Here is a 23,823-nt window from a genome sequence, read left to right on the forward strand (position 1 = left end):
GGGGGAGTTGCAAAGGATTATCAGCATAGGGGTAAAAAATAAAGATCAGGATAGAAGTAGTGCATGCACATCCTCAGCTAAACTTAAACTTGCAGAAAGATAAGGTGTGCAATTAAGCTGCTTCAGACACTTTTTGAAACTAAGCATATAAATTAGTGTCCTCCAACAGTTTTACATCCTTCATAGTATTCTGACATTACCTTTGTCGTGAAGTGCTGTGACTCACAAAATTAAATGAGACTGCGAGTAAAGAGAAATGTGGCTGACAGTGCCATGGTCCTGTTGAGTGCCACTACACAACCTTTAGGTTCATAGAAGTTTAAAGATGGTTTTCATACTCCATCTTCATACCACTTGATAGGAAAAGTCCCTGCTTTTCATCCAGTATATCTAATAGTATAATTACATAAGCACATGCCATCTTTTTTCTTAATTTATCTTCTGGTTGTCTGACACTTAAATAGGTGTATGCATATGAATTTGAAAACGTACCAGCGTGATTATAGAAATGCCCAAGATTTTTATTTCCTCTTTTACTTGGGTGTTGGTTCATGCTATTTTACCTCTCGTCTGTTACTCAAACTTGTAGGATTTTTCTTGTTTCTCAGTTCTTCATATTATCTGATTCAGTGATTAGTAAATATTCACATTCTTTTGTCTGTTTTTTATTATGACCTATTACAACTGGAGTAAATTTCACTTAATGTTACACTAGCTGGCATAGAGTCTGTTCTGTAGTGCACAGTGTCCCAAATTATGTAAAGAATTTATAATCTCACACAGTATTCAATACTTACATTAAGGACACAAGAGAAATAGTTTATATATAAACTTAAGAATGTCAGTATTGTTCTTGGTGGATCAAATACTGTCTATGACATTGTGCCCCCAAGTATTTCAGAGGTGAAAATGTTATGCTAAGCAGCCAAGACACCAGTTTTCACAGAGCACGCACAGATTAACCAAAAAAAGGGTGTAAGTACAGAAAGCTAGAATAAAGCCATTAAGAGGTAAATTGATGTATTCAAATGCAAAAATTTTGCTGCTGTAATTAAAATAATGTCAGTATTTGCATTTTCTGGGGGCTTTATAAAACTTAATCCTAGCATTCCGCTTTACTGAAATTTGTCAAATAAAGTCTTCACTCAAGGGTGCATTTTATGAAGATCTAAATAAAATTGTTATCTGTGTTTAAGCATCTTGCTATATTTTTACTGCAATGGGTTGCTTTCAAATTAAGAAATTATTTTGATTACATTATGGTCTAGTCAGCTACAACTCAAATGTTAATGAAAAGTTGCTTTTCATTAAGTCAGTTTTACATGGGTTTATTATTGCATTCCTTGACAAGTATTTACAGCACTCTGTTTTGCTATGTCAAATACATAGGCACTTGTATTCATATGCTCTACATATTATGGGAACAAAATGCTACCGTCTTATTCAGTTATACCAAGTCGGAGAATGTTTATCTTAAAATAAGAACAAACTTCCACAGAATAATTTAATTGCTTTTAGAAAGAAAAAATAATAACCCCCCCCCCACCTAAAAAACCTCAACCTATTTAGAAACCACTAAGGTCCTAACATAAATTGACAAGCAAAGAAATTCAAAGTTAGGATTGCCAGCCATAACTTTTTCATTGTGTTTAAATAAAAGTGCATATGAGTTTTAAGAGCTGCATGTCACAACTTTTGAATTTCCTATCTCTCATCAGATTGTTTGTCTTAGCATTTTAAACTATTTTGTGTTCATTTATAAATGTTTGTTCATTCATGTGTGTGTATATACACAACTGCATATAGAAAAATATACACACAAGCATGTCTACAATAAGTGTGTATATGTATATATATTTTAATATATGTAATATTAGTGTTTCTGAAGATGTTGCATGGAATATTTCCTTTCATTAGCATTCTAGATAGATGGATTGCTTATGAAGCTTTTAAAAATATCAATTAATTAAAGCCACAAACTGGAAAACCAGGCTAAGTCAAATAAAACTTTAGAGGCCAAAAGCTGCCCTGGCTTTCGTTCTTTAAATTAGCAAAAATATCTTCAATATTTCCATAGAAAGTCAAAGTTAAATTTTAGTATCTATATTTGAACTTCAGTCATAAAATATGTGTTGTCTCTGTGTCCTGTTGATTTAGAAGGTGGGTGGTATGCTTCCTTCGTCTGTAGAAATAAAAAGGGACACTACTGTAGTTATCAACACATAATGGAAATAAAACTTTTTGTTCTTTTTCTGAATTATATTGTGTATATATAGGCTCCGATCATGCAGTCACTTATGCATGTACTTTAAGCATATAAGTAGCCTCATTGACTTCAGTGGGGCTACTTGTATGTTTAAACTTAAGAAAGCATGTGTACAGGACTACGGCCTAAGGGTACATCAGCTGGTCACCATGCTTGTTAGTACCTGTATACAGAAGATGCTGTGTAAAAGTGTTTATCTTCCCCCAGTGTGAACTCAGATGGTGCTTACAAAAAGACAAAGAAAACATTGAATTTTTTAAATGCTGGAACGAAAATAGTTAGTACTCATATATTAATCGTACATCTGACTTTTGCCCATCATGTTTATATTTTGTTAGTAAAATCAGTTTAATAAAGTGTAAAGGATTTTTTACTTGGGCAAGAAAGAACCGAAATACTATGTATTTTTGTTTTTTCACAAAGCATGTTTCTCCTCCCTTTTTTTAACAAAAGCATAACTTATTTCATTTTATTTTAAATGTCTAACCCTATGATTATTGATGCAGCATCCCATAACTAATGCTGACCCGACTTCCCAAAAAGATGTTCATTGTGCATTTAAAAGGTTGAAAAGGTTTTTGTGGTTTAAATGTTGTTACATATTTTACAGCATTAGGATCTATGGAATATTTTGACAACTGCAACAGTTCAATGAAGTTGGTAATTTCTTTTTTTAATTATTTTTCATTGAACAGATTTGGCATTACATTTTTAAGGCTTGTATTCTGGTATATTATACAAGACATTTTGATGAAATGTATTGTGAATTTTTTTTAGCATACCTGTTTGTTAGATATTGTCTAGCTAGAGATTATTGGCTTTAAGAGTAAGATTATTGATTAGCTTTTATTTTATAAGCGTAAGGGACCATTGGCACATCATTTTGGCACAGCAGCGTGGTATTCCTTTCAGCTAGGAATCGTACACGTGTGACTGCACATTCTCTTGTAGATGAGTTGATGCGTAGGGCTTCACAAGTTATGTGCAACACCTTAATCCACTTGTAGAGTGGGAAATGAAACTGGCTTTATGCATCTCATTAAGTAAAATGCTGGTACATGCAAAGCTTCCATTTTTTTGTTTTCCCTATACTAAACATAGTGTGAGTAATGTTTTTTGATTTGTTTGAGGTAATACGCTAGCCAAAAAGATTTATCTAAATAGAATATCTTCAATACTGAAGTGGTTTATAAAACAAACCTCTGATGTATTGTCTATTAGTTTATATGATGCCAACTGGTATGATTTCAAATTTTTAATCCATTGTTTTGTGAACTTGCTGTTAAATTAAAATGAAGCTGCTTGGCTGTTTTCAAAACAAAGTAAAATGCATGAGCTTTTTTTATTTTTTGGGCCCCCCATAAGAATTTATGGCAGGCCAGTTATCAGAAATTGAGATAAGGGCCAATACATCTTTCACTGGCATTTACCAAATTTAAGAAAAAATCCTTTAAAAAAATTGCCTAAGAACTAATTTTAACAAAAACATTGCTAGCAAAATGTTGATGTAGTTTTAGTGTTTTGTCACTTGAGGTTTTGAGATTCTAAAATTGTTGCTTTTTAATAATACCGTATTTTGCTAACCCAAATAATCAGTTTCTTTATATAGGTAGGATACTTACCTTAAATCTGAAATTAAGTGAAGTTATTTTTATAGTAAAGGTAACACTTTATTTTAAGTCGTCCATCTGAATTAAATTTTTAGCATGAACAGTAACCATAGGAGACAAATTCAGACTCCAGCCTATAAAGTTTCTGTGCTCAGCGCTAATATAAATTAAGACAAGATTTTTAACCTCTTATGCTTGTAATCCTGTGTTATGTTCATTATAGGAACATTGATCACAATGAATTTGTATGTGTGTCACGTATATTACTATATACTATTCTTTGTCAATATGTTGTGTTGAATAGAGAGCGCTTAAAATAAAGCATACCTTTCTTTCTGATTAAATCCATCCCCTATATACAAGGTATTTGATAAAAACATGTTGTAGCATTCTTTGTATGAATGTTATCTGAGCTATTTACTCTCCTAACTTTTTAATTTTTTATTGTAATTATATTAATATACAAAATGATAGTAGTAATTTATATTTAAATATCTTTATACATTTACGTCTTTATTAGTTATATACAAGTAAAAAAACTAATTATATTAAGTGAACTTCTGACTATAGTTTTTTGTATGTTAACAATTCTTGTAAATATTTTTTCTTTCCTTTCAGCAAGGAGCAAGTAATGCAGAAAAATTTGACTATGTAAGTGAATATTAAAAAAATTCTGGTGCTGTTTATCGTATTTAGAGTTGATGCTACAGGGGCTCACATTGTCCTCACGGAATTTTTGCCTTCAAATTGCAGGTGACACTTGAGCTGTTTGAACAGCTATCTGATTTGTAGGTGCAATTTGGCATTTAGACATCCTAATGACTTTCACTGTATGCCCCAAAACAGTCTCAGTTAAGGCCAGGTTAAAAATTTGGTCTGAGTTATGATGTTATCAGATCTGAAGATTTTGGGATGCTTTTTTTTTTATAGATGATGCAGTTTATGAATAATATGGCTGGTAATGAGTATGTTGGATTCAATAATGCCACGTGAGTATTTTTTGTTTTTGTTTTGAGGTTTGGTGGTAAAATATCTAGGGTGAAAGCGTGGCCCCCTTTAAGTCAGTGGTAAGGCTCCAGTTGACCTCAGTGGAGACAGGATTTCACCCTTTATATTTAAGATCTTACTTCAGTCCTAATATGATTTACATTTTTCTGATTTAAATATATGTTCATTTTTGTGGTACTTAATGTACGACGGTCTCTTTGATAATAGTTTTGATTAAATCTTATGTACAAGTGGTTCCCTTTTAGGTTTGGGAGTCTTCTCCCTTTGAGTGCTGTTTATGTGGGAGCTACAGATCAAAACTGTGTAAGCCTGGCATTCATACCAAAAATGAAACTGCCCACTTTAACATTAGTTGTACCAAAAGGATTATAAATCATTCTTTTACACAGTTGTTATTCCTTGGGTTTTTTATTTATTTATATAATCTTTTTACGATAGGGGAAACTCCCCTTATGGAACTCTTAGAATGTAGGGTTCCCGCAGGAAAACTAGGCTTTTCTATTACAACTGCAGGATTTCCACCATTCTGAGGGCTGCATGAGGCAACACTCCTATGGAAACCATAAGTGTGCTCCATAGTGTTGGGGAATTTTGGATGCCGATTGGTTTGGGTGGAAGAGAGGTGATTATAATTTACCTGAGTATAGTTGATACAGGAATGCTTACTGTGGCAGCTGATAGCTTTCATTAAGACTTGTTTAACTATGAACATAAATTTAATGGGAGAAGAGCCTCATCGCAAATGTGAGATTGTCCACGTGTTCCCCCAGACCCTCTCTGTCCCTGCACCCTGTTCAGACACTCAAACCACCACTTCAGTTACATGCACCCCTAGGCAGCTGCCTACCTGTTGACTTGAGCCTCAACCTGATTCCCTTTTTCTAACTGTCAAATCCCTCTTGATTGTACTTGCATAAATCACAAGGAGGTGTATATTCATTGTATTTCACTGTCATATGTCCTTCCTTTTCCTTTCTTTTACTGTCTTACCTCTTTCAGTATTACTTTTAAGAAAAGGGTCTTGTGCTTTTGTTTCAAAATTTACTGGCCTACCTATAAATCAGCTTACATATACTATGTATATTTTATTGGTAACCAGTAAAAATAGATACTGTTCAACTGTTAAAGTTCAGTTCTGAGCCTTATTGTGTTAGATTTTGCACTGATAAAAGCATAGTTATTTACTCTTCTACCAGAGAGAGAAAGTTATTGAATTAGAGTAAACTTTAATTAGGACTTAAAATCTATTCACACTATACTGTCAATTTCTTCAGAATTTAATCTTATATTTTAAAAAATGACACTTAAAGTTCTGTGGTTGCCAGGGTAACCTCCAAGTGTGAACCAAGTATAAATTAATGCAGCATCTTTCCAAATCTGCAGAGAGAAGGTGCCTGTGGTGTTGCTTGAGTTTTGCTAAACAGTACTAGAGTGAATGAAACAAACAACGCTGGTGATTTTTACTGTTGATAATTAAGACTGTTTTAGTCATGGTTATTTTTAGTAAAAGCCATGGATGGGTCACAGGCAGTAAACAAAAATTCACGGCCTGTGACCTGTCCGTGACTTTTACTATATACCCCTAACTAAAATTTGGGCCCAGAGGGGGAGCTGCAGGTGCAGTGTTGTCTAAAGTGCTGTATAAACATAAAACACACTCCTTGTCCTGAGCAGCATACAGTCTAATTTCAAGACAAGACTTGACTTGAATGGGTTTAACGAACAGTGGGTCTGTTCCTGCATTCTTTAATTCATTAGGAATTTTACCATTGCCTTCAGTGGGGGCAAGTTTGGAGCAGTAGGACAGGACGAGGGTAACAGTGTTGAGATGGTGTGGTTACATAGACTAGCTAGTGCACAGCTTGGTGAGTCCAGTATTCTTATACCTTTTTTTAATGCTTGATTTTTAACGAATACAGAATTGTGCTTTTCATTGCTCTCTGCTGGTTTCTTTTTTGTTGACATCTGCCTTTGCACATAAGTTTAAAAACAAACAAACAAACAAAAAACCCTCTCATCAATGTGCTTCGCTACAGTCCAAGTATTTGAAAACTTTTTTCTTTTCAGGTTCCAGTCTGAAAGAGAGAGTGGAGATCGAAATTTTGCAATTGGCTACTACCTGAAAGAAAAGAAGGTTTATCTATCTTTTGTTTGTTGGTTTTGCAAGACTTTTACTGCTCATAATATTGGCCTCTGAATTTTTGGCATTATGTCTTATAATCTGGGTTTTATTTACATGGTTTAGAATATTGTGTGTGTTTTGTACAAGAGTTTGCAAGTATGTTTGTTTCATACAGTTTGGAGAGAATGTAGACATATATTTAGGTAATCTTACAGAACAGCCCAAATCTCATTTCTACGTATTAGATTATTGATTCTAAAGTCATGTCCTATAACTTTTTTAAAGATTCAGTACAAGTGACTCTTTTTAAAAAAAAAAAAATTAAAAAATAAAAATGCATTAGGTGTTTTTAGGTGTTGCCATATATAGTTAAAGATTCTATGCTTCAAGTCGTACATAAAGGTGTTTTAGTAGCTAGAGAGTATTAAGCTATCTAGCAGTTGCATCTTTTTAAACAGAATGTCATTTAATTTTCCTAAACGTTAAAGTTTTCTCTTTAAACATTTGTATAAGTGTTGGCTAGATTTTAAAATTAAAACTAATGTTTTAAACACTGGCTGGAATTTATTTATTTTTTAAATCTTTTTAGTTTAAAATTGATTTACTGTCTTGATATAATCAACATGTTTAAAAGATTACTTTTACTTCTTTCCCCAGTGTTTTCCAGAAGGCACAGACATGGTTGCTGTATTAGACTTCTACTTTCAGGTGACTGATTCTTATTTAATCTTGAGTATTTATAATGGAATTGAAATAAAGTTTTGAAAGTGTAAGCAGCACAAACTGAATTAATCATAGATATAAAGGAGCCCATTAATGCCTAATTTTTTTGAATGAACAGAGAACATTTGATGTATTAAACTCATAAACTAAATTAAAACTAACTTTTGGGTCTCCATTGGTTGTGTGAATTAGCAAGTTTCTGCTGTGAGAGAATAATATGTATACAAATTTTTAATTTTAAGTTTGAGGGTAGTATTCAAAGTGAGGCAACACTTTTGCACCCCTTCTCTCTCTTGTTTAATTAATTCTTACGAGCCAAACAAGAAACTATATTGTGTAAATAGTCAAATAGCCCATTTTTTGCTTTGCTTTTATCTAAAATAATTGCACTTGCCACGACACAAAAACTTGGCAAGCGGGGGTTTTCCACAGATAATCCACTGACCGTTCACACTGTGCATGCTGTAAACTGTCCACAGACTGACTAGATTTTGCCTTTCTGTCATTTCATCCCTGTCAAATTTGAAGCACTAACAAGTCAAGAACAATGTTTTGAAAAGGAGCACGTTTCTGGTTCATATTACTCCCTCTTATCTGCTTAACTCTGAGCAGAGTATTTCTAAACATTAGCTTTATCTTAACATTCATGGGTGGGGAAGTGACTCCTGTAGATTCTTGACCTATTGACTATTTCATTTATCTATGATAAGCTGCATCAGCACTGTGAGGCCAATTTCGTGTTTGCCTTTATTACCTCAACTAGACAAGGCCAAACTAATATTCAGGTCAAAGAATTGTTGTTAGTAAACAGTAAAAGTGAGTGCAGAATTGTAGTAACATGTTCTGGATTGCGCTAGCATTTAAGAGCTGTAGTATTTATTATATATTTTGATACATTCTAATATCACATACAGGTTTTTTCTTACAGGACCTAAGTCTCATTCAGTGCACGAAATGGACTGTCCTCCCTTGGTGAACAGCTAATTCCATATTTTGTTTTCTCATTGTTCAGTATGTGGTCCCATACCTTGTTTACTGTACTCTATTCAAAACCTGCTCTGAATGTAGAATTTTTTATTTCATCATGGACTTTTCTGTGTTGCTCATCGTAGCATCTGAGTGCTTCACAGACATTAATTAATTTATTTTCACAACATCCCTGTGAGATGAGAAGGTATTACCTCATTTTACAAATGGGGAATCAAGGCACAAAGAGATTAAGGTCACAGGTATCCACTAATTTTAGGTGCCCAATTTAAAAAATCCGGTCCTAGGCATCTCAAAATGTACTTAGCATTATATAGCAATTTATATATTCAAGCACAGCTCACATTGACTTCTGTTGCAGCTGTGAGTGCTCAGCACTCTGCAAATCAGACCTCATGGTTTCAGTTCAGGCCTCCAGAAAATGAGGAACACATAATTAGTGACCACATGTGAAAAGTTTGGTGTGACTTGCCCAGCATCCCATAAGAACTCTGTGCCATACATAGGGATAGAATCCAGTTTTCTACTTCAGCATTCATCTGTGTTAGCCGTGAGACCATCCTTTGTTGTCTTACAAACTACATAGCGTATTCACTACACTCCCTTCCAGTTTGTGCAACAAATGAGGCCATGGTCCTGCAGACAACAGCCTCTTTCACTGCACAACCCTGTTTCATCCTCAGAGCAGGTCCATCCTGTGCAGTGAATAAATCTGGTACTGTGGAGAAAATAGTAAGCTATCAAGTAATTAAAGACTGTAGTATAATGCATATAAGGAAGATAAATTATGTTTACACAAGCAATCTTAATTTTGTCATTTCCTGTCTATTTTGAATGATTGATTTTGTAACCTTAGCATCTAACATAGTTTTCAGTGTAATTTCCTAGCTTTTTTTTTTTTAAAGCAAACTGAAATAACAGATTCCATCATGTGACATATTTACTTCCATACAGTTTATAAGTAGGGTTGGAACCTCTAGAACTACTACTCAAACCTCCTGCCACTTGAGCTAACAGAGTAATACTAGTTTGTCATTCTCTGTAGACTAGCTCTAGAGGGAATATGGGACACTTTTGCCAATGGGTTTCACAGATACTTGCTGATAGCACAAGAATGGTGAGACTCAGGAATCTTGGATTCCATTGTAGGCTCTAGAGGAAGTGTGCTTTAACAGACACAGAATCTTTTGCTCATTTCCCACCAAGTGTGTGACCTCCTTCTGCCCTGTGCCCTCGAACCTGTTCTTGTCCCAGTCCTGTCTCTGTCTCACTGCTGGCTTCTTGTCTCAGCTGTTGTCTTCAGCTAGCTGGTTACAGTCTCCACTTCTCAGGCTTCTCATCCCAGTCTCTTTGCCCAGTCCTCTCCCCAGCCCTCTGTTCATCTGATCTGTCCCCTCCTCTGGCCTCCTTTCACATACCACCGCCCCGCCCACATTCCCAACCCCAGTGGCTCCTAATCTCTCCAGTTCCTCGTCCAGTCTCAGTGTTTGTCTACTCCCCAGCCTCATCCACTGCAGTTTATCTCAATTTCTTTGTCCAGCCTGACCCAGTTCTTTCCCTGCACCCTAACTTCTTGCTGCATGTATCTTCCCTTTCCCCTCACCTCCTTCCCATGACCCCATTGGTTCTCATCTCTTTGCCAAGCCTGTCCTAGTTGTCATTCCCCCTGGCACCACCTCCTCATCCAATCTGTCATGTCATTGTGGTGTCTTCTCCACCCCTCCTTAGGTTCTTTTTCAGTCTGTTCTCCCTCACCCGAAATACATACACACACTTCTGGTTCTTACCCCCTCTGCATGTGAATCAGGCAGTTTCCTTTTCAGTGCTGCCTGTGTTCAGCAGCTGGTCATTGGGAGCACCGGAGAGACAGGTTCTTTGCTCTCAGCTCAGGTGCCCTGATCCAACGTTGCCCGCTGCCCAGAGCTGCAGTTTCAGGGAAAGTCTGGTTCAGCTGCCACCTGGAGCATGGTTAACACAGATAGATAGAATTTTCTGGGAATTACGCTGCTAAAATCTAATAATTTCCTACTGAGCATGTACAGTCTGCATTTTTTCAAAGGCTTATAATTTGGCCAAATTTGGACAGATTTTCATGCAGCTCGCACAAGACACATTTCTGAAAAAAGCCATCCGTTGCCAAATTTTAAATAGCTGCCGCAAAGTGTGGGGGTGCTAGAGCTTTTCAAAGAAAAGCTCACTAGAATTTTTTAAAATGAGCAAAACAACATTTTCCCCAAAACTAGTTATCAGAAAACAGCCCAACCATTTTGGCTGAGATGAAAAAATTAATCATTATTCAGTGATACAGATCAACTCACGTAATGACGCTAGTATGTAGACCTCCAGTTGTTCTTTAGCCTACTATATGTACATAGACATTATACATACAAATAAGAATTATTTTTCCCTTCCATTAGCTGTGTTCTATTGAAGTGACCTGTGAATCGGCTAGTGTGATGGCAGCAACTCTGGCTAATGGTGGCTTTTGCCCAATTACTGGTGAAAGAGTACTGAGCCCTGAATCAGTCCGGAATACCTTGAGTCTAATGCATTCCTGTGGCATGTATGACTTCTCAGGACAGTTTGCCTTCCATGTGAGTAACTGTTGGATGCTAATTGTATCTGGCAAGTGAAACTAATCTAGACTGGCTTTTAAACAAACATTTCAGGATTGATCTTTTTATACTTAAGCTGTTATGTGAATTAATCAGAAGTTGAAAACAACATTTTTTTGAAAATCTGTTACTTACAGCATCGTGAAATTAAGCACTTCAAGGTATTTCAGACAAGTACTGTTTTCAGCCTAAAACGTAAGTTAGGCTTCAAAGATATAACTCATCTCTTACAAGAGCAATATCTACATTGCTTATTCAATTTAGTTTTTATCCAAACAAATATTATAACTGGTGAAATCCTGAATTAGGTGGTAAAATATTGCATGCGCGCAGGCACACCCAAGTCGTGTTAAGCTGTCACGTTTAAACAAAAGGGATCTTTGCGCTAATACTATTTTGTAGCACTGTCATTGTTGCAAATTATCAATGACTTGTTGGATATCTGTGTGTATGTTTCACTTCTCTGCTGAGATTATTAGGCCTGGGGTATAGTTCTTGCTGAACCACTAATATGCTGTCTGATCTTAGGCGAGCAACGTGATTGCTGTCTCTCCATGTGCCTTATCTGTCAAGGATAATAATGCTTACCCAACTTAGAAAATATTCTGGGAATGATCAGCTAAAGTGCTATATAATAATTTTTTGTGTGCTAAGTGTTACGAATAACACAACAGACTAGAATGTTAACATAGTATACTAAGTCTTTAACTTCCTGTAGGTTGGTCTTCCTGCAAAATCTGGAGTTGCTGGTGGCATTCTTCTGGTTGTTCCTAATGTTATGGGTCTGATGTGCTGGTCACCTTCTTTGGACAAAATGGGCAACAGCGTTAAAGGGATTCACTTCTGTCATGTAAGGAAGGCTTCCTCTAACTTTCAATAATTTGTCTTTTGCAACCAACATTTACCTAATTGGTTAGCATGGCTAAGGCCTAACTGAACTTAAATGAAATCCTTAAATTTGTTCATGTACATAATTCCAGTCTGACCTGACCTGAGATTGAAAAGCAGTCTTGTTTTCTGACTTTCGTGGCTGTAATTCAAATTAGATTTATTATCGGACTATGGTTTCACCATGTTTTCTAAAGGTTTGCAATCTTGGAAAAAATGTTCATGAAAAAATTTAAAGGAATAATGTCTCGTGACATGAGAGTGGCACTGATTTCTTTGATATATTAGAACACAAGATCTCTTCCACCTTAAAGAGGCTTGCTAGAGTCCAAATATTCTTAACACTGGCATCAAACAGGGACGTCAGTTTTTCAAAGGTCCAGTCTGTAGCAAAGACAGAGCTAAGGGTGGCTTGTCTGACAGTTGTCTTCTGTATAGAGACATTTTGTATGTATTATTCACAGAAAGACACTAACAAACTCCACTTCGCTCCAATATGTTAGAATAACAATAATTTCATTTACTTAGCACTGCTTACTGGGGCCTTTGGCGGCTAATAATAAAATGGGAATGGTGTTTCTTCTATTTTGGCCAATATCATACTTGTATGTTTGGGAAGAAAGAAGATGGGTTGAAAGTCTCCACAGAGACAACTGTCAGACAAGCATCCTTAGCTTTGTCTTTTGCTGGACACATGACCTTTAAAAAATTGAAGGGCCCTGTTTGGTGCCAGTGTTAAGAATATTTGGACTCTGGCCAGCCTCTTTAATTGGTAGAGATCTTGTACAATACTTCATTTGCACAGTAGTAATGAATGGTGACACATCACTGGCCTTCCAAGCAGAGAGAGGAACATGGCAGGGATGCCTTCTGCCTCTTTCTCTTCTCTCTACAGCTGGTGGCAGTGCAAATTAGGTGGTACTCAGACAATCAAAGACCTCAACAGAGGATACTACAATATTTAGAGCATTGTGCAGCATTTAGAGTACTTCATTCACGTGACTTCTGTATCAGCTGCATAACAATCCAAGTTTGCACCTCATTCTGGTGTGCGCGCGCCAGTACATTGTCTCTCTTACTATTTTTACTATGTTTGCTTTTAAGTCCTATATTAAACAATACTTTCCAATTAAAATCAAACTGTTTTTAAAAACAGCTCTTATTAATAAAGAAAGACCTAATAACTGATGATTTGGCAACCTTCACATTGCTGCAAAATAAATAGCTATAAATGTGTATATATATTATATATAAATAAATTTGTTCTTTAACCTACAACAGCATGGAAAAACTACTTGCCATAATACTTGTGATTGGCTTTCCCTACAGTGATTCTAGTTTAATTAAGATCAAATGTTGCAGTGAATCTTCCTTGTTCAGCTCCCTATCACAGGTCTTGTGTTACTGTTATATATAGCACCTCGCAAGTGTTTGTGAAGTATACATTACAAAACCAAATGCTATAATACCAATACTGTGAAATATTGGTATAAGTTAGCTTTCTTTCAAAATACCAGCAATAATTCAGTATTACAACCTGAAAACATGTCTTTATTACCAATGTATGGAAGGACATTTTATGAAGAGAGTAACAAGAGGCTTCTTTTGTAAGTCAGGAACTTAGCCAAGTAAGTCATATTTGTTGTGAAGCAAAAATATTTAAAGTGTGTGCATTATCAACCTCAGTTGAGAAAATAATAAACTATGCAGTATACAAAGGATGATCTAGTTTATTTTTGACTGTTTTCAGGATCTGGTTTCTTTGTGCAATTTCCATAATTATGATAACTTGAGGCACTTTGCAAAGAAGCTTGATCCTCGCAGAGAAGGCGGTGATCAACGGGTAAGCTAAATAAGTTCTTTTAATGACTACTTTGTATAGTTGTCAGCTGGAAAATGTAAGGTTCATCTGTAAACACAAAACTGCTCAATGACATGTATTGCATCAAGACTTAAAGATAAGTTAAGCTTATCAGTCTAGTTTCACCAGAGCACAGTTTATTTGTGACAAAGACTGTCATATCTGTGATGAGGCTTAAACAGTTAAAAGATTTTGTGTAAGATTCATAATTGCTAAAGACTTCAGCCTTTTTTCTTCTCCCCAGTTAGAGTGGGTGTATGGTATTTTAATATTCAGGATGAATTTCACTATTCTGCTTACTTTTTAATAAAAATTTGGCCAACTGGTAGCTTAGTCTTTTTGTTCTGCACTGCTGTGGATGAGATCTGGGGTCACTATTTTTCACATTGATCTCACTGAAATCAGAGATGTAAAATCCGGCTTGAGGAGACATACCCACGCTAGCACTTACCAAGCTAGAGTGCTAAAAATGGAAACGTAACCGTGATGGTGGGAGGGGCTAGTGCCTGCTGTCTCAAGTGGGGTCAAACTCAGGGCAGCTAGCCCCTCCTGCTGCTCATGCTGCCGCAGCTGCTCTCCATTTTCAGCACACTACCTTAATCAGAGCTAGTGTGGGAAGGTCTGCTGGAGCTGCTGTTTACATCTCCGGCTCCAAGTGTAGATATACCCGCAGAGAGTTGTAGAGGCAGTGCACTCAGCACTTATGTGTGGCTGGGAAGATAGCCTCATTTTACTCTATATTAGTGCCCCTTATTGAGGAGTACTGTTTTCAGGCTCTGAAGAGTGTCACTCCATTTCTTTTGTACTAAAGGATAGTAGAAGTGTTATGGGTGCTTGAGGGTAGAAGGCAAATAGTGAAAGGTTTTCCTTAAGGATTTTGCAGGGATATGGAGGTCTCCCAAAGGGAAGATACAGTAATATGAAAGATGTTTGTTTTTATTTGCATGTACATTTCTCTTTATAACTATCTGATATGGAATTTGAACTTTTGTATAGCTGGAAAACAGACCATAACTATTTGTAATAACATGTGAAGAGGTGGAGATGGGTGGAAGTTCAGGCTTTTGGCATTGATTGCAAATATCAGTAACACGCAGATTTGCTTTCTTCAAGTACACTAATAAATAATGTATGTTGCTTGAACAACTAGCATTCCTTTGGACCATTGGACTATGAAAGTCTCCAGAAAGAACTTGCTTTGAAAGGCACAGTGTGGAAAAAAGTGTCACCTGAGTCAAACGAGGACATCTCCAGAACCATAGTGTATAGAATGGAAGGTCGGGGAGAGCAAAACTAAAGGAATGGGTTATAGTTTCATAAATTTCTTCATTTTAAAAGCCCTCAAGCATCTCTAGAGTAAACAACTTCAGTTGTGTTGTTTTCCTTGATATTTTTGGTTTATATATAAACTTTTTTCTTTTAATATTGTGTGAATACTGTATATGCTATACCAAAAATAGAATATTGACATTTTTAAAAAATCTGTCAACCAGCTTTCATGGTTCCTTAAAGTAAATTTACTTTAAACAGAAAAAGCTAAATGTTTTAAAAGATAACTCCTTTGATATATTTGAGAATTTATACATTAATTAAAGGAGGACTTTATGGAGCTCTGAGAAGATTTTGTGATGTGTCCTTTACCAGTTCTGGAACATAGAATAGTGCAGGTATTATATATCTGGAACATAAAGTAAAACAGTACACCAAAATACAATAAGATGACGAATCCCCAAATAGGTATACCTGAAAGAGAAACGGTTTGTGAATCTTGACATTAGCACCCGTATCTTTTGTTTCACACACACTTACAAAAGCATAAATAGCATCCCTTTGATACACCATGTTAGCAAACGTAAGCAAAGTAAATTACCAAATCATATTCTTTTTTTAATCAAATCATTTTAAATTAAGCATGTTAATATTCGATTAATAGAAGAGCAAGTGGCTTTTTAGCTTGCAAAGTGGCTCTAATTGCTTAGTTAGCTAAGTTAGGAAGAGAAGGATTTCTTACTGAAGTATTGTGAGTGATCCGCTAGGAGCTGTCCTGCCAGGTATGACTCTTAAGTCTGCCTTACTAATAATACTACACTCCACTTTTATTTTAAAGAATGTAAGCAATCTTAGTTTTAGAGGGATAGGTGAAGAGAAAATATATTCAAAGAAAAATTAGAAATGTTTATTACTTTTTAAACAGTTTTAAGTCTTACTGAATGCAAATGAAAGTACTTCAGTTGTTCTGGCTGTGTTGGTCCAAGGATATGAGAGACACAAGGTGGTGAAGTAGTATCTTTTATTGGACCAACATCTGTTGGTGGAAAGAACAAGCTTTTGAGCGACATAGAGCTCTTCTTCTTCTGCCAGCCCTGCAAAGAGCTCTGTGAAGTTTGAAAGCTTGTTCTTTCCACCAACAGATGCTGGTCCAATAAAAGATAATACATCACCCATCTTGTCTTGCTCTGAATTAATTTTAGCAGTTATAATATCTTTTACCTCTATTATATATGTACCCACACATATACACGTAATATAATTTTATAAGTTAATAGAAATAGTTTCCCCTCTTTTCTTTGTTTTTTGTTTATCTACTTTGCACTTCTGTGTAGTCCTTCCCTAGTAACAAAATTTCTATCTTTTACCGCAAATTATGAGCATGTTAGTCTCAAATAATGCACTGTTCATACTGTGGAACAGTTTGATCTGGTATGAAATGGTCAGCATAAATCTTAGAAGTAGGGCTGTCAAACAATTTAAAAAAAAATTTTGGGATGTTTTCTACTTTTTCAAATATATTTATTTCAATTACTACACAATACAAAGTGTACAGTGCTTGCTTTATATTTTATTACAAACTTTTCCACGGTAAAAAAGATGAATAGTATTTTTCAGTTCCCTTCATACAAGTACTGCAGTGCAATTTCTTTATCATGAAAGTGCAACTTACAAATGTAGAATTATTTTTGTTACATAACTACGCTCAAAAACAAAGCAATGTAAAACTTTAGCGCCTACAAGTCCACTCAGTCCTACTTCTCATTCAGCCAACTGCTAAGACAAATAAGTTTGTTTATATTTACAGGAGATGATGCTGCCTGCTTCTTATTTATGTCATCACTTGAAAGTGAGAATAGGTATTCGCATTGCACTGTTGTAGCCAGCATTGCAAGCTAGTTATGTGCCAGATATGCTAAACATTCATATGCCTCTTCATGCTTCATCAGCATGGAAACACGTCTTCTGGAATGGTGGCCGAAGCATGAAGGGGTATATGAGTGTTTAGCATAATTGAAATTAGTATATTTGAAAATGTAGAAAAACATCCAAAAATATTTATAATAAATTTAAATGGGTATTACGATTATTTTTTAATTGAATTAATTTGTTTTGAATCAATCACTTGAGTTAACTGCAATTAATTGACAGCCCTACTTAGAAGTAGTTCAGACTATGTAGGTGGTAATATACAGGGAAGCCGTATTTTCTGAATTCTAGAGGCCAAATGCATAGCCATTTTATGTGTTTCTATTGATGCTGATTTTTCTTGTAAAATTCTTCACTCCCTATATAGTTGACCCCCGTTGCCCTTGTCTCTAGCTGATTATGCTTTGTTCCACGCCCCCTTCCACTTAACCACCATTCAAAGACCTAATTTATTGTTAATTCCAAAGATCTGCCCAAATAACTTCTGATCAGATCTCTTTCTAAGAGCTACTGGTTTAGCGTTTACATAAAGGTCTCAAACTACATATGTAATTTTCTTTTGGACAGAAAAGTATGTGTAGGTGTGTATATATATATCACACACACACACACACACACACACACACACGCTATGTCTATATTAAACACCACTCTGAGACATGTAGAGCACGTGCCCACGTAGGCCCCCTAGCATGGGTACAAAATAATAGTGTAGCTGGTGAGTCCTAGCTTAGACTAGTAGAGGAAAGACAGGGTGAAGGGTATGGGTATGTGAGTATATACTCTACTTGCCCAAGCTGTGCCCCCCTGTCTACACTGATATTTTTAGCAATGTAGAGTCCTGCTGCCTCCTTGATGCCGAAGCGTTTCCCCTCTGCAGGAAAAGACTCCCACATTGGGGCTGACTGGCAGGGAGGAGAGAGTGGGGAAGGCTTGGGCAGTTCCCCGCTGTAGAGCCTTTCCATACCATATGGAAAGGCTCTGCCAGCGCCCGGCTGCCGGAGCTTGCTTCTGCCACAAGGAAATACTTCTAGCAGTGGGGAAGAGCTGAGCCTTTCCCAGCTTTCCCCTTGCCAGAGCATTTTTCTCTCCATAGTGAAAGGCTCTGGCAATGGGGAACTTCTGAAGCTTTTGCTGTCCCACTCCTGGCAGAGCCTGTCACTGAGATGTGTAGCTACACACCACAGTGTGGGCACAGCCTACTTCTTACTGTGGCGTGTAGCTACAACAGATGCTCTGTATACTGCTGGAAGTGGTGTGTAGTGTAGACATAGCCTGAACCCTTAAAAGGAAGGGATGCACTCTGAAACAACTTGGGATCTTATAAAACAAGAAAATGCTTAAAGCAAGACATGCCGTGAATGGTGATGAGGAAACCTATCCTGACTATACCATTTAAGGAATGATTATAGCTAACAAGGACATGTCTCACAAAAACGTAGAAGTACTGTTTAAGATGTTCTATAAACAAGTACAGTTGCAAGTGAATCCAAGTGATCTTCTTGTAGCAGTACATTATATTTTTTATAGTTATTGGGGCTATTTGCATTTGAAGCATACGATTATAGAATTGCTTAGGCAAACCTCTTCAGAAAATTAACATACAGTGGACTTTGAAATCCTAGTAAAATAATGCAGCAGGTACTGTTAAGTGCACTTCAGAAAAATGGCATAAATTACTGAATGAAAACTCAGCATATAATTTTATCCAAGTTGTTTTGCTTACATTTTTCCAGGGTTACAGTAAAGTGAGAGTAAGGGAACGTTAGTTAAGGTCTTTAAATGTCCTTAAAATCAATAGTTTTACATGAATAAGAGAGTTACGGTAAAACAGTAGTCACTGCGATACTGCAAGCAAAACTCTGCGTGTGCACACCTCAGATGCGCTCAATTGCTGTATTTGGTTAAGTTGTATTGAACATTCAGAGGGATTGCAGGATGGAGCCTCAGGGTATGTCTACACTACCCGCTGGATTGGTGGGCAGCGATCGATCCAGCGGGGGTCGATTTTATCGCGTCTAGTCCAGATGCGATAAATTGACCCCCAAGCGCTTTCCCGTCAACTCATGTACTCCACCACGGCGAGACGCACAGGCAGAGTCGATGGGGGAGCGGCAGCAGTTGACTCACCGTAGTGAAAACACCACGGTGAGTAGGTCTAAGTACGTCAACTTCAGCTATGTTATTCACATCGCTGAAGTTGTGTAACTTAGATTGATCCCCACCCAGTGTAGACCAGGGCTAAGCATCTGTGCCCCCTAGTGAAAAGAACTCACGTTGCTGAATATTTTTTAAAAAGAAAGTGTACCAATGTGGGGCAGGGTTTACTTAATATAGCTCTCAGTGCATTCTTTGCTGATTTCACATTATTTGGAACTAATTTTAAAACTAGCTGAAGTTGGAGAAATTGTTTCTGCTGGATTCAGATCTTAAAATAGTAACCCACAAAGCTTTAAGTATTTAGGTATGTAAATTATACATGGAGTTTTGAGAAGAGGAGGCAAGTCATAGGTGGTAAATGTGGCAGGATTCAAAATGTACAGGATTCAAAAAGCGATTAGACATTTATATGGATAACAAGAATGTCCAGAGTGTTTTTGTGTTTTTAAGTTTTGGAAGGGATATAAGCCAACCTCTAACTATTGTGGATAAGTTGGAAACTTTCCTTTGGGCCAGTTTATCCCATAACCTGCCCTCTCCACAGTTTCTTGCTCCTCCTCAAAAGCTTCTGTTACTGGCGGCTGTTGGTGATAGGTTACACAACTAGTTGGATCATGGCCTGATCCACTATTGCAATTCCTGTACGCTTACTTGTATGTTTTGTGAATAGGGTCCTAAAGAATGTTGTGGTGGGGCTAATTATTAAATGTTTTTATTGAAGCTATTTCTGAGTATATAAAGGATTTAGTATTCATCTGTGTTATGGGAATACCAGTTCTTGATATTCAAGCATTTGAGCTGTTTTTTTTTCCTTTTGTCAGCATCAACATTTCATTGGAAATGTAAATACTTTTGTAAACTTCATTTTAGCATTTGTGTTATACCTTTTGGCTCAGTTCTTTAAGTTACTTGTCTTGTTTTCCATTTTTCTTTCACATTGTATGTGTTTATGTATGTTGCTCAGGCTTATTTTTGTATTGTGTAATAAATTTATTTTAAGCCAATTTTATTGTATTTTTTTCTATCGGTGAAGGATAACTTCCATTCAAGCACATTTTCTGAGACCAAATAAGATAGCGAACATATTCCAGAAACTTCATCCTGGTTTAAAATATTTATGGTGGATGATGCAAGTTAGTTAAAACAATAATTGAAAACACTTTAAAGAATCTCTCGACTAAGTTTTGTGAAATCATTCTTTCTTTTTGTTAGAAATACCATCTTAGAAGCTTGCAAATAAAAATATTTGTCATGGTTCTTTTCAACTTCCCACACTTTTCTACAAAGCAGAAACTAATATGATAGTGTTTTTACTTTTGCTTAAACAGCAGCATCATTGATATCATTCTGGAACTACATGGCTGAGGATAGAATTTAAGTTCAATATTTGGTCTGGCAAAATAATTGGGGAAGTAAGCATGTTGGTTTTGGTGCCAAACTAATAACTGTGGCTATCAATAATCATTTTTTTTAAATTAGCAAAGTATAACTTCTGTTAAATCTTATTTATAATGTAGAAAACATTCCACACTTAGGGTTGCCAACTTTCTAATTGCACAAAACCCAGCATGCTTGCCCTTCCCCCTTCCCCAAGGCCCCTCCCCTTCTGAGGCCCTGCCCCCACTCACTCCAAACCCCCCCTTCCCCACCTCCCGGTCGCTCGCTTTCCCCGACCTGCACTCACTTTCACTGGGCTGGGGCAGGGGTTGATTGTGGGAGGGGGTGAGGCTCCAGCTGGGGCTGCAGACTCTGGGATAGGGCAAGAAATGAGGGATTCAGGGTGCGGGAGGGGGCTCCAGGCTGGGGCAGGTGGTTGGGATGCGGGAGGGGGTGTGGGCTCAGGGGTGGGGCTGAGGATGAGGGTTTTTTGGGTACAGGAGGGGGCTCCGGGCTGGGGCCGAGGGGTTTGCAGTGAGGGAGGAGGCTCAGGCTGGGGTTGGGGTGTGGGAGGAGGTTCAGAGTGCGGCCTCCAGGAGGGAGTTTGACTGCTGAGGGTTGGGGTGTGGCTTCTGGGAGGGAGCACAGGGCTGGGGCAGGAGTTTGGGGTGCAGGAGGGGGTTCCACCCTGAGGCAGTGGGTTGGGGTGGGGGTGGGGGGTCTGTGAGGGAGTTAGGGTGCGGGAGTGGGTTCCAGTCTGGGACAGGGGGTTGGGGCACAGTAGAGGGTTCGGGGTGTGGGCTCTAGCCGGGCAGCGCTCACCTCACGTGGCTCCCAGTCGGTGGTACAGCAGGGCGAAGGCAGGCTCCCTGCCTGTCCTGGGTCCGCACTGCTCCCGTAAACGTCCGGCATGTCCAGCCCCTAGGAGGAGGCATGGCCAGTGGCTCTGGGCGATGCCCATGCCCGCAGGCACCACCCCCGCAGCTCCCATTGGTGGCAGTTCCCAGCCAATGGGAGCTCTGGAGCTGGCGTGGGGGGCAGCATGCAGCACTTCCCTGATCACCCCTGCTCCTAGGGGCCGCAGGGACATGCTGACAGTTTCCAGGAGCTGAGCAGAGCTAGGGCAGGCAGGGAGCCTGCCTTAGTCCCGCCATGCCACCAACCAGGCTTTTATTGGCCCGATCAGCAGTACTATCTGGAGCTGCCAGGGTCCCTTTTCGACCGGACCTTCTGGTCAAAAACTGGACACCCGGCAATCCTATCCATGCTGCATTTTAACATCTTAAAGGTAGGTGGATTTGGGGTTTAAACAGGTTGGTAGTGATTGTTGCGGCTTTTTGGGGCAATAGCTGGCTTTTGAAAGAGCCCTATGGTTTTGGTATATTCTGCGTGCTTTGTAACAAAATTACTGTTGATGTCAATGGAAGTGCACTCAGAGTGCAGGATATTAAATAGAGATCCTTAATGTGGATGGTTTTGAAACAGGATTTAGTTTTATTCCAAATGAATTTATAAAGTGTAGTTACTTATAACATGCTTTGAAAAATATTTTTATAACACAGTGAATAGAAGGGTGCTGGACTTTTTCAAAATATAGACAAAATAAATCCCTGATCAGAAGAGTGTAGTTGTCTTCAATCAGCAAGATGAGGAAAGTTAAAGAAGGGGAGTAGCTGTGGGGCCAGGTGAAGGAGTTTACAAATACAATAACTTACTTTGTATGTGCCCCTTGTGTTTTGGGTGGTTTTTTTTAATATGTGCCTTTTTATCTACTAAAGATAATTTTTGATGGACAAAAGGACTGGGTATTGTAAAGTGGAAGCTGGAAAAAAGGGAATAGTGGAGAAGCCAATAGAAGAGTGAAAACCGCTAAATCACTCAAGTATTTACTCATCTGCACTGTAAAATATTATTGCTCACATTATTTCAGGTCTTGATACATACATGTCATTGATTATTAATGCATAGCATAGTACTTCAAGAATGAGCTTTATTTAAATTGTAGTGTTCTGCCTGTTTCTCATTAGTATCTGGAATGCTGTAGTTTGTTTTTTTTAATTTGGTTTACATTGGGCAAAACAGTGCAAAGTTTTATCTTTCTTTCGTTGAAAAGTTGAATCCACTATTTAAAAATGTTAATGTTCATCAGAGAGAGCTGTTTTTTGTAATTATACTTGAGTTTATTATTGGAACGATTTAACATGCATAGTGAATTGTATTTTCAGTACATGTTTTGTTCTGTTGCTTTGTTTAGGGATCCAGATATCACATGCGACATTCCACATTTATGCGAGTTGTTACAATGGCAAGAGGCTGTATAACTCTGTGGGCCTCGCAGTAGTGATTATGCAGTGCCTAAAGTAGGGGTCTCAAATTCAAATAACCATGAGGGCCACATGAGGACTAGTGCATTGGCCCGAGGGCCGCATCACTGACACCCTCTTCTTGCTGCCCCCAGCCCCACCCCCACTCCACCCCTTCCGTGAGGCCGTGCCCCACCCCTTCCCAACTCCTTCCCCGAAGTCCCCACCCCAACCCCCCAGGGGTTGCGGGGGGGGTGGGTGGGTGTGGTGGGCTCAGGGCAGGGAGTTGAGGTGCAGGAGGAGTGCAGGGTATGGCAGGGGGCTCAGGGCAGGGAGTTGGAGTGCAGGGGTGTGTGGGTGCGGCAGGAGGCAGGCAGGGAGTTGGGGTGTGGGGTGCAGGAGCGGTTTGGGGTGTGGGCTCCGGCCCGGTGCAGCTTACCTAGAACTGCTCCGGGGTGGCCGTGGTGTGCATCGGGGCCACGGCAGGCTCGCTGCCTGCCTGCCTTGGCCCCGTGCCGCTCTACTCTGCTCCAGGAAGCAGCTGGAACCACGTCGCGTGTGGGGCCACAGGGCTCTGTGTGCTGCTCTTGCTGTTCCTTCAGGTACTTCCCCCGAAGCTCCCATTGTCCGCAATTCCCCATTCCCAGCCAATGGGAGCTGCGGGGGGGCGGTGTCTGGAAGCGAGAGCAATGCACGGAGCCGTCT

The 23,823-nt window shown here is 38.3% G+C and overlaps 1 protein-coding gene across 7 annotated transcripts in view; it reads left to right on the forward strand.

The window, feature by feature from the left end:
* The window catches only part of GLS (glutaminase), a 105,551-nt gene that overhangs the window by 43,010 nt on the left and 38,718 nt on the right, over nucleotides 1-23,823 (forward strand). For 4 of the 7 annotated variants that reach the window (XM_043524872.1, XM_037912543.2, XM_037912546.2 and 1 more), the window contains 7 exons: nucleotides 4,495-4,527; nucleotides 4,807-4,865; nucleotides 6,952-7,018; nucleotides 7,664-7,714; nucleotides 11,134-11,310; nucleotides 12,050-12,181; nucleotides 13,970-14,062. In XM_043524872.1, coding sequence (XP_043380807.1) covers nucleotides 4,495-4,527; nucleotides 4,807-4,865; nucleotides 6,952-7,018; nucleotides 7,664-7,714; nucleotides 11,134-11,310; nucleotides 12,050-12,181; nucleotides 13,970-14,062 — 612 coding nt within the window. Of the gene's footprint in view, nucleotides 1-2,876; nucleotides 2,927-4,494; nucleotides 4,528-4,806; nucleotides 4,866-6,951; nucleotides 7,019-7,663; nucleotides 7,715-11,133; nucleotides 11,311-12,049; nucleotides 12,182-13,969; nucleotides 14,063-15,230; nucleotides 20,443-23,823 lie in introns of those variants that run through there. The other 3 variants (XM_037912547.2, XM_037912548.2, XM_037912544.2) reach the window with 2 other exon arrangements.

This window comes from Chelonia mydas, chromosome 11 (assembly GCF_015237465.2).
Source record: "Chelonia mydas isolate rCheMyd1 chromosome 11, rCheMyd1.pri.v2, whole genome shotgun sequence".
NCBI classification, from domain to species: Eukaryota; Metazoa; Chordata; order Testudines; family Cheloniidae; genus Chelonia; species Chelonia mydas.